Below are 12,662 nucleotides of genomic sequence, written 5' to 3'. Positions count from 1 at the left end.
CATGCATTCATTCACTGATTGATTCTGACTATGCTAGTTATTTAAAAATTAAAATATTATAACATTGCATAAATCAAATAATTTATTTACTCGACTGGTCCTTCTCAAGTAGTTATTAATGAAGCAGAGATCGAGATTATACGAAGACTTAATTTGAAAGTAATTTTCAAACTTATTTTCTGTAAAAACATGAACATAGAAGAATGTCACTACAGATTTAGATAAGTAATCATGCAGGTAGTCTTCCTGCCTGACATCACAATAGGATTTCTGTTTTGCACCCTACATAAGATTATGAATGCGATGCTGTCTTTGTATCAGAAACATTTTTATTTTTTCTTCGTAATTTAATCCGGTTTAACAATATTTTCAAATATTCAGTTGGTAATATGTTGATACAAATTAATATCAGTAACACCGTTTGCTTCATAAGTGATATAATACAGTAATGTAATAAAATCGCTATTGCTATCGTTAATAAAGCGTCAATAAATCACAGAGTGTCCAACTTCGAAGCATTGTCGTCGTCATTTATCCGTGACACCCAATACCATATGCGTTTGTAGGTGTGAATGTAATATATTATAAATGTATGCATTCAAGATATACTATACTATCTTTAAATGATATCAATTGTAAAGGAAAACCAAATTTCGCTTCATGTGTGTGATGAACAATGCATAATTTTGAGTACACATCACTAAAGCAATAGACTGTACGGCTATACAATGTACCGATATTCGAAATTTGGAAAAAAAGTACATTTCCGAGGAGTAGATTGCCTACTAATCGCCTAGCAGAAATGAGGTTATGAGTTTAAATCAAGCGGAAATAGGTATACTAATCGAAGATGCTCCAGCTAGATTTGATGGCCTATAACGTGATCGAATATATGTTTGGTAACGACATAGGGCGGTTGCTGATTCATCGGTACAGTAGCAGTTGTCATATTTATTACAGACGGACCATAAAAATGGAATGTTGTGCTGCTTCCATACACTCCTTATTGAGTCAACTAAGTAATCCATCATTTCTTCAGTATGTAGAGGAGTTGTGGTAACCCTTAGCTGTTCCTGACCAACAGGGACTGTTGGATAGTTAATGGACTGAACGTATACATTATGCTGCAAAAGTAAATCATTACTTGCACGTAAGCATTCTTCGGCATTCCCAACCTAAATAATAGTAAATAATAAGTGTTATAAAATAATCGCTATTAACTCTATAGATAGATGAATTGAACTACACTTTGACGTAATTATATCTCTATAAAGTAGTAACGCACATGAACAGGAATAATATGGCTTGGAGTCTTGACTGCAGGTATATTAACTGCTCGTAGTTTATTGAACAGAGTAGCAACGTTCGAATGAAGTCTTGAACGTAGTTGTTTGCCTTCTTCACCCCTTAAAATATTGACTGAAGTTAGGCAACCAGCAACGGTTGCTGGAGGAAGAGAAGTAGTGAAAATGAAGCCAGGGCAGTAACTCCTCAGGGTATCAATAGCTTCACGATCTCCAACAATGTAACCACCAATGTTACCAGCAGCTTTCGCTAATGTACCACTAATGAAGTCTACGTGATCAATAATATCTTCCATTTCGGCAATACCAGCACCAGTATCTCCATATAATCCGATAGCATGAACTTCATCAATGAATGTTAAAGCACCATACTTGTGAGCAACGTCACACAATTGCTTCATTGGACTTATATCGCCAGTCATAGAGTGTACTGACTCAAATATTACAAGCTTAGGCTTACAACGATCAGATTTCGATAGTAGCTCTTCTAGATGCTCAGGATCATTATGACGAAATATAAACTTTGGACTCTTACTCAAACGAATTCCTATCGTAAAGTTTTCAGATAAACATATTAATATTATGCATTAACGATAACAAAAGATCTTTCGAGGCATATTAGAGTGTACTATTATTGAGTTTATACATAAGGCACAATTCACTACCTTGTATTATGGAAGCGTGATTACCAGCATCGGAAAATATCTCACAATTCGGTAACTGTTGCGCCAAAGTAGATATAGCAGTTTCATTTGCCAAATAGCATGAATTGAATAAAAGTCCAGCATCCTTTCTATGCCACTGCGCAAGTTCTGCTTCAAGTCGGCGATGAAGACTGTTCGTTCCAGAGATGTTCCGTGTACCTCCTGCCCCAGTTCCACAACATTTAAGAGCTTCACTAAATCCAATAACAAAGATAAATCGTACAGTGTATTAGCACCATTTAATGTATGGCAGCTTTAATGAATCATTATAGAATACAGCTACTACTTGAAATATCATTACATACGTTACAGCGGAAATAACTTTCGGATGACGACTCAGTCCTAAGTAATCATTGCTACACCAAACCGTGATTTCATCCCTAGTTTGGTCAGGAAGATGACATTTTGCTAAGGGGAATGTTGTAGCGGAACGATTAATTTCCTTGAAGATACGATACGTATGATTCTTTTTCTTTAGTTCAATTTGGTCATTAAAGAATTGATTATAACTGAATAACGGCTCTATTTCAAAAGAGCGTAAAAAGATTGGTTAGCAAATGAAAAGATTCTCGTACAATGCGGATACAGATATTTTATATATAATAACTCTATAATTACTATTTTGATCAAAGTTGCATGCTAAAAATTATACTTTCAGTACATTACAGTAATCTACAGTACATATGGATCTATTTTGTTTCTCCACTAATGAAGAAGAATTAACTACTACCAACTAGACAATATCGATAAAACGAGAAATTTACTACAATTCTTACCTCTAGTGGTTTTATATTCATGGTCGACCGACTGTCTTTGATTTGGGTTTGAAAATCCTTGTCGTCTTGAAGAATTTTCACTATGTTCGCCGGAAAAATATACTTCTTCCATGTGAGCACTTGCTATAACACAGATTCATACAACGTTACATATTAACTAGCCATAACAATGCAAATAATAAATCGTACATCATAATTTAAGACATTACTTGCATAGTTTATACTTAGCTTACCTTGATTGTTAAAGTTAGATGCATCAACGATTTTAGCACTTTTAATGTATGGAATGCCGAAGGGTGTCCGAGAAGAGTGACCCAGAAATGGGCAACGTTTGAATCCTGTAAAAATTCGAGGATATATCCTCATGATCAGTTCCGCTTTTTGAAAGCATTAACGTGAACAAATAAAGTTGAACAGAGGCGTATCATACTAAAATGGCCACTTTCTTGACAAACAAATCAAGTCATAGCGAATCAACGCAGCAGGGAACTAGGTTTGTGGTAACCACATTTATTTACGTAATACGTCAGGAGTAATTGTGAGCATTAACGCATCATGCTATCATCATTGAGATGTACAAACATGTGTACCGTATTTGATGTCGGTAATACTTTATAACAGCCAAACAATTATCTAGTAAAGCTGCACTAAATTTATTTTGAATGCGATCGGTATAAATAAGTATCGATAATAAGACAAATTTGCAACATCTCGCGACAATTACATGATACGTATTCCGATATGTAACCTAGTGGCCTTCATGTAGAAAAAATTTCTACTTCAATTTTTATTATCATAACCTAGAGAGCAAGTAACTTATAACGTTGGAATCCGATATTGGATACCATCATGGTACAAATTTACAGATTTCAATAACGATAATGCTAACCATAGGCACATCTTGGCTTAAATAATAGTTAGCTGACCATGCCATGATTTAACAATCAATTTTAGCAAAATCAGTGCATGATTGGTTAAAAGCCTAAAATGTTTACGATGGTCAGAAGATGTAATTACGTTACAAAATAAAAGCTACAATTAAAGGGATTAATTAATATAAGACTGGCAGACAATTATTAATAATAGAGTAGACTACATTAAAAGTTACAACAGACATTTCTTATTCATATTTAAAATTATACGACTACAATACTTTAGTTTTATTCGCTCGTTGATTCGTTATGACAAAAATGATATCTGATCAGGCGGTGTAATCTATTGAAGCATGCAAGGTATGTACATACAGTATTAGTACAGTATACTATACACACCGCAAAAGAAGTCTGTATCAACAAAGAGAATGTAAAATTATTTAGGTATTAACTTAGTACTTATAGCACAATACAATACAATATAATAGTTAGCATTTTAAAATTAATCTTACCGTCGCCGGCATCTTTATCAAAGCATAGCTTGTCTCCAGGTTTTTTCTCCTTACCTAAGAAAATATTATTCACATCAGTAATCCGTATCGAATCAAGTAAGCGATAACATTAAAGCCGCAAGACAATGTAACGGTGATTATTCTTAAAATTCAATAACACAATCTTCTATCTTTCACTATAGTCCTATTCAGTTATTGTAATTTACAGACAAATAAAAAGAAAAATTTTCAGGCAACCCACTGGCTTTCAATGCAGTCATGTCTCGTAGAATTAGCTCTATTAGGCAAAGTAACAAAGGAGACTACAGTCAACCGATTGAGTACTTGAATAACTTTGTCCAAGCTAATAACAGTAGGAAAATACATAAATGAATAACAATTGCAGTGTTAGTTTTTGCCCTGGTGAAGACTAGAGTTAGTTACAATTTTTAGTTTTTTTGCTTATAATTAATCCCCTTAATATTTATCCGTATCAAATCGCACTTATGATTGTGCAGGTAAGCGTTAAAGACAACCACATCTAAGTTCGGTACTTAAGTATCGTACGTCACCATAAAGGGACGGACACCTGTAGCTGTCAGTATTGTCTTGCAAACGTAATTCTGTACCGATAGTTTTTATAGAAGATGTGGGTAAAAGACTACAACATGATAATGACTCATTCATAACCTGAATTGTTCGTTATTAAGCTAAAGCCGTGGTAGATTTTTCCATAAAACATCATTTTGGCTATCATATTGTTTACAAATGGATTTGTTTACAGGAAATATTTTGACAACGTATCTCAGAAGGGCGTGATGACTTAAGTTCTTGCTGTTTGTAAAGCTTATAGTAATATGCATGACCTATGACCGAACATTAGATATTGTGCACAATCTCCAACTACTGGAAATAACAATGACAATAAAATATGAAAGATGTGAGAAGAACCTGCCTTTCACTAGATATAGTTTTGGTGCAAGAGCTTAACAGCTAGTAAACTTCATGACATACTGCATTATTCCGATAAAATTTTACATATTGATAGTACAAGTATCCCAGTATTTTTAATCTCAGCAGGAAAGATGTATTGACACAGACATTAATTAGTAAAACGAATAAACTACGACAAGTACCAAAGGAAGTTAATTAATCTGTACATCGTGTTTTCATTTGTAACCATTAGATATACTGTACATTGCAATACTTACAATTAATTTAGGAAGAAATAGTTGATAGTATAGGGTTGTAACTACTGAATTAACGACGATGACAATTTATTCATTTGTACGATTAAAGGTAATTACTAGGACTAGTTTTTGAACAGTCACTTCTTTGATATTAAAATACAAGCCAAAATAAAGCCTTCAAATTTTGGAGTATTTTTATAGCACATACTCGTATTCGCTCTACACTTCTATCCTTTATATCAAATAGACTTGAAATGAAATTTGAATATGTCGGAAGATGGAGATCACTACCTAGCAATACTTTACTGTATAGATTAACGTATTTAGGCAAGGATCGTTCCATGAATATGTTATGACCAGTCCTAAGAATAAGGCTGATTATATTATATTCTTAAGAATAGCCGTAACATATACATGAAACAAATAGTTGACCAAACCCATGTCATATTATTAATAAACTAAAACAATAATCAAGGTAATCAAGATCAATCTGCAAAACAGCAAGTAGTCGATCAGGAGACCATATTATGTGCACCTATGTAATAACAGGACAACTATTGCATCAAAATATTAATTTTTTTAGGCATTTTATAATCTGCCGGTCGATGTAAGTCTCCACTATCTTAATAATATTATGCTAAATTGTTGCAAATAAGTACTATCGTCCCTATAATTATCCATCAATTGTAATGGTAATATCATATTGCTTCCAATGAAAACATACTTTACGGATAAATGGAAAAATAATTGTAAATTTTTGACTGACATTTAAGCTGAATCTAGTAGATATATAAGAGAACACACATAACTCATGTAACTGACTATGATCAAAAGGGGAAAATCAACCTAAAAGCAAATTTTTCCTATTCGATAGCACGATAATACAGGTTGTAATATCATCTAATTCCAACCGTTTTATGTATATTTACTGCTTTCGAACAATTATCTGCTCAATGTTGATGACAGACTTTCTATCGTGTATTTTAAACGTAATTCATTTAGCTATTGCACTACAAGTACACTATATATTAAATATGCTACGTACAGTATATGCATGTCAAGGGTATTTTGGCATTAAATGATTACTATAATGACGAGATATGTAAAATTATTGAGCAACAACCGAATTCCACAAATGCCATTTTAACATCGTTTCGTTGTACTATACTGTATATCTCCAATAATATAAATATCAACTAGCCATTGATAAGCTGGATAATCAGTAAGATAAAATATGTTATTAGATGATAAGCTTACAAAATATTTGTACTAAGTAATTACGATTAATTTGTTTTTAAACAAAGATATTTGAAATATGCTCAATACATCTGGAAACGATTATTTTGTTATGGCTTATAGAGGTCATCGAAAATAGTACATACAGTAGTTGATTTATTAAGTTACTAGTGTATTCATGGGACGCTTGTATTTTAGTAAATAAACGATGTCGCTGTTTTGTCATTTATAATTACACTCGTATTACCTTACTGACATTAAGTTGGATCTACATCTTTGCTTCTTTCACGGTTAGCTAACTTTTGATCAGTAAGAAAAAGTGACCCTCCTGGGTGCAATTATAACATCCTAGACGTAATTATCTACATGTCTGCCAGTCATTGTAAAGCTTATGAATCACGGACTGAGCAGCCAGTTCAATTTATCCTACAAAATTATATTGTACAGAGCTGCATGTTGTATAGCTATCTGCAATCTATAGCTAATCTGAAGAAATTATGACGTTAAATATTAAAATGTGACGTCATAATATATAATTAGAGGCTAATAGCTCATTAGTCAGTCAATCTCATATTAAATAATAATGGTTAGAAATTGACGTTTTTGCGAATTATCTGGTAGGTAAGCAATAATGGATAATGACTAAACAAGTGTTTGTGATCTGGATTACATTATAACATAACGTCTTCTTAATTAGGGAAATGTAAAACGGAAATTTCAGTTATCTTCCTTTTCTTGGCGATATTGTACGTCTATATATTCGAATATCAGACCTATCGTGCGTGGATTATGTAGATAGGAAGACTGCACAAACTTGCCTTTTTCTTAATTCTACACTGTCATTATAGAATAATGGCTCTTTAGTAGGAGCTAATATTAAGTATTAGTAAATGAACGGTTTGTTGACATTATCAACTGTAAAACTGGGCGGGCGGATTCAGAGTTAGAAAAGGATATCAATCCAACACGGATAAACATGTCCTTCATTATTAGAATCAATTGGAGCATTGAAAGAAAAGCATCCCATAGACTAACTCGCTTTGGGTGAGGTTAATAGCTTAATTACGCCATAATCTTCATTCGATATTGTCATATGGAGTAATTCAGTAATGACTAAAGTTAATGTACTGTACTGACAAATGCCAGAACCATAATGATTAAAAGATTTCAGCAGAGCAGCAAGTTAAATAGCCTACAAGGTAATCAATCTAGGTAATACAAGTCTGCCATTTAGAACATGGTACCAAAGCACAGTAACCCAAGATAAAAGATGGGATACTTGTCTGAATTGTGCATAACTTCGATTGACTAGATACCCTAGGTTGCAGCGATTGGACTTTTTACGAGTCTATTTTTAGATAATAATTGTTGCCTTACAGCAAGAGCACGTAACATATCGATATTTATTAATTACACTATTTATTCTACTACCGTACACTGTATATCGATTAACTGTACTGCAAAACGCTTTAGCTTTATAGTATTATAAAGGACGCTACGTGCTCAGAATCAATCACGAATTGGACCATAGAATTTACACTATTAGCTACTCTTAATTATCGATTTCATGATTACTTTAACCCTAACCCTAACCCTGGACACTATTGTTGTCTGGAATTTCACTGCATTGTATCCTATACTATTGTAAGTTATGGCTTGGAGCTATATAATTCTGAAATTTAAACCTACAGTGCATACTATAGAACAGCATAAAGGATCTAAAAGTCCTACTTAGGCCATCTACTTCACAGCAAGATACATTAGAATTATGTAATAATTTCCTAACTCCATTTCAATCGATCGTAGCAGATTTAGTTGATTGTCAGTTGTCAATACTATTCCAGAGTATTATGGTGAAACGTACAAACATTTGCCAGAAACTACTATACTAACAAATTGGTAAGTAATGCTTTACTATATCGTTACCGAAATACTGTAATTTTCACCGCCGAAAATATTTATAGCAAGATTAGAATACTTTAAATGAAAGAAGGTGAAGGATTATTAAAGTGTTCTGTTTCGATCGAATCCATGCTATACTGTGCACTATTATCAATGGTTTAAATATGTAATCTAGTGATGTTGAATAATCGGGCAAAAGTCATTACGACTTGCCAACTACTTTTTTTCATCATAGTGAAGCATGAATGAAATGTACGATTTCGACTCCAGTGTGATAGAATGGACGACACACCAACGAATTGATTCGGTCATTGCTATACAGTAATGTCATTTTGTCAGTGTTGATAGGAGGATTTAAAAAATTGGACTTTTTGTACTGTATTGATCCAAGGGAGTTGGTAGGAGTTCATTACTTTAACACTATAGCAGACAGCAATTGTTACTGAAGATGTACAGTTAAAATTCAAATGTGGATAACTCCCCAAGCCTTAAGCCGCTCGTTCATAGTACTAAGGCTTGCAAAACTTGTGATAAATAATCATTCAAGTTATTTCAGTACTGAATTCAGAACTGATTGGTGATCCGTTCCATCCCTGGTGACACTTTCATTCAATGATATTGATACTGGTGGAACGTGCAATGCAGCTATTGATCCGTTCAATAACGCCCATTACAATCATACCGTATGAGTGTTTTAATGACCTCTATTAAAGTATCAATACGCGATCCAATGGACGAAGAAATGACATGCAGGCTGTGAATGTTCAATCAAACTAGTTTCGTTTCTATCCTTTGGCTAAGTTACCTGTTGATTTTTTCTTATCGGAATCATTTTCATGCGCTTTTCTAGCTTGTTGGATCGATCTTGAATCAACGCTGACGGTACGAGAAAATACCGGGCATAAAGGTGCATGAGCATCAAAGATGGCAGCAGCTCGACTAGAAGTCAAAATCTTGCACGATACACGAGACAAGAATGGGCATTTTGAGACAATATCCATCTATAAATTGGGGAAATAAATTCAAAAATAAAAATGAATGACCAGTGGGCAAAGACTTCTCATGTACTGGTGTTCTCTTTGAAAATTGTTGTAAACGGCCTTTTTTCTTTGATCAATACCAGTACAATTTATTGCACTGGCGGCCGTCGAATGGCTATCTCTCGCCTCATAGTGCAGTCAATAACTCAAGATTGAATTACCCTAAAATTGAGCAGGTTTATAGCAATCAAGTATCATAAAATAAAGGTTATTCCTCCCTCGATATTGTCAGTGAACTCGCCATGATTGCATTTCTTACCTCGAAAATACTAATCTTGAGCAGATACCAAGTGAGGAAATGCTATGGGGTTTTAGACAACAGCTCTCTTGCCTAGACGCAGCAGTTGTGTATCGAGCCTCTACTATTTATACCCGTGCGTTGGACGTTGGTACTGTACAGAGACCCTTTTGTACTGTACACTGTACAGTACTGTCTGACCCTACCATAGGACGTGCGCATAGAGCACGTCCATCGAACTCGACCTTGTGGACGGTCGTCATTCATTGCACGCGCATCAGGCTACACAGTGGTGTGTCACACTGTGACACTTTCCGTTCCAAATTTGCCCCTGCAGTACTGTAGAACTCAACAACAGCCAATGAAAAGAATTGAAGAATTTTTTTCTAGAGTCAAGCACCTGAAGGCTGAAGTGATGTAATTGACTTTCTATGTGACGTTATGAGTGAAGTGTATTCTTTCTTTTTATTCATGTTCTATTGTTTGCGTCACATCATCGGTGCTGATCTGTGCCAGTTCATCCGAAGTCACATGCTAGGCCACGGCTAGGCCGAGCCAATGACAGCACGCAAACATACAATGGTCAGGCCTGCTGAGTTTACACCTGTACCCTGTACTGTACAGTACCGTACTATACAATACAGTACAACACAATCGAGTACTGTACTGGATTGTTAGGCGTGGTCGGCCTTAAAGCTTTTTCAACGGGTTCTTGCTATGGCGACCAATCTTCAGCCATTGGTTTCTTTCCACTCACATTGATCAGAATAATCTTTAATGGAAAGGGTGTTTCACTGACTATTTTGCCAATTATACTCTTGAACTATGAACCGTGGTACTAGATACACAGTATCAAAATAGAATAAAATGACTAAATAAATAAACCATTGATCCAATGAATTGGTTGGAGTTTGAAGAAAGTTTCTCTACTGGGCCTATATAAACATGATTTGAAATTGTTCCTTCCAGAACGAATTCGTTTACGAGTACAATATAACAGTTAGAGCTGTATAAAATAACCGTTAAATCATCGATGTACAGGACATATGAGCACATATACACTTGCACAGTATCTAACATGCAAAAGTCTGAATCTTCAACTGACAGAAAGTTGAATCATGGGCCAAGATAAACAAATGTAGTTTATGAAATCGCTGCTAGAGAACGAATTTAAAAGTACAGTACTGTACAGTGTAGAATAGAATGCCCGGATCCTTACACGGACCTTGGCATAGATTTAAATCTTACCGGTACTGGCCGGCCATTACTGGTCAGGTCTGATTGCCGGTATTGGCCATGACATAGATATTAATAGAGATACAGTACCTCTGTTTACCAATGGAACTAAGCAATTATGAATTCATTGGGGTTACGATAATAAGATACAAGCACTAGAGTTTAATTATTATTATAGTATACGCGTAGATATTAATACACCGTAGATACACTGTTTCTACTTACGAGTCTATCTCCGTAACTTTAAATTCTTAGGGGTTACGACAACAAGACACAAGCGATACGTTTTGATTATGTTATAGCATTAAAATAAAATAATGTTAGTATAGATAGATATTAATATAGATACTGTACAGTATTTCTCTTCATCAGTCTATATCCGCAATTTTGCATTCTTAGGTGTTACAATAACAAGATACAGGTGCTATGCTTTGATTATGATTGTAGTATAGATATAAAGATAGATACAGTATCTCTGTTCAGTAGTCTATCCGAAATTTTGCATTCTTAGGGTTTACGATAATAAGATACAACTTCTATGCTTTGATTATTACTGTAGTATAGATATTAATATAGATACAGTATCTCTATTCATCGGTCTATCTCCGCAATTTTGCATTCTTAGCATCTCTGTTCAGTAGTCTATCACCGTAAGTTTGCATTCTTAGGGTTTACGATAACAAGATGCAACTGTTATGCTTTGATTATGATTGTAGTACTGTATAGATATTAAGATAGATACAGCATCTCTGTTCAGTGGTCTATCACCGCAAGTTTGCATTCTTAGGGTTTACGATAACAAGATATAAGTGCTATGTTTTTGATTATTGTAGTATAGATATTAATATAGATACAGTTTCTCTATTCAGTAGTCTATCTCCGCAAGTTTGCATTCTTGGGGCTTGCGATAACAAGATTCAAGCGCTATGTTTTGACTATTACTAGTGCATGCAGTCTGCACAAAGTGATTTATACCAAGGGCTACTAAAGTACTGTGCAGTATGAAATAGAAAGGCTATGTTAGGATTATGGGGAAGATCCATAATGGATAAGACTTTCAAATACTACGGCATAATCAGCCGTCGAGGGTATAAAAGCCTGGAGTTTATAAGGAGTGAACGTTGGGGAAGGGTTGGAGATTGTAGTACTGTATATATATATTCAGTGGATATTAATATAACTCAATTTTGAATACTTAGGGCTTACGACAACGAGATGCAAGCGCTCGGCTTTGATTAGAATTAATTGTTGTAGAGTACAGTCGATATTAATATAGATTCAGTATCTCTGTTTACCAGTCAAGATTATTATATAGTATTATGAGTTATTATGATTTTGGCGACAACACAAAGGCCATAAGATGTAGTTCTAAAAGGTAGTCAGCAACAGTATTCATTAGATATCAGTAGCCGTTGTAATGCTTAACTTCACTAATATCATACATTCGTTGTAGTCATCCAATATATGAGCGACGATGTATGCAACCATTTATTATGCTGTTTACGTGCATGGCCTAGTATCTTTTCTTTTCTGTAGTAGACATCATTGAATTTTTGATCGATAAACAATCTTTTCGGCGTTAAACAGTGATGAACTCGTGTAAATAGTACGTTTATGCCATCATGAATTTATATGCCATTGCAGTCAGTAAGTATGATGAATCAACTTCATCA

General features: G+C 34.4%; 1 protein-coding gene across 1 annotated transcript; it reads right to left on the bottom strand.

Annotated features, from left to right (window-relative positions):
- Positions 1–821: 821 nt before the first annotated feature.
- TRIADDRAFT_55298 (uncharacterized protein) lies at positions 822–4,428 on the bottom strand (the record flags this gene model as incomplete). Its single annotated transcript, XM_002111334.1, has 8 exons — positions 822–1,175; positions 1,286–1,851; positions 1,970–2,202; positions 2,314–2,530; positions 2,785–2,907; positions 3,018–3,122; positions 4,169–4,222; positions 4,410–4,428. 8 exons carry the CDS (start codon positions 4,426–4,428, stop codon positions 822–824), a joined length of 1,671 nt encoding a protein of 556 aa, XP_002111370.1.
- Positions 4,429–12,662: the final 8,234 nt, after the last annotated feature.

This window comes from Trichoplax adhaerens, genomic scaffold (genome assembly GCF_000150275.1).
Source record: "Trichoplax adhaerens TRIADscaffold_4 genomic scaffold, whole genome shotgun sequence".
NCBI classification, from domain to species: domain Eukaryota; kingdom Metazoa; phylum Placozoa; class Uniplacotomia; order Trichoplacea; family Trichoplacidae; genus Trichoplax; species Trichoplax adhaerens.
This window is presented reverse-complemented; position numbering and strand designations above follow the sequence as displayed.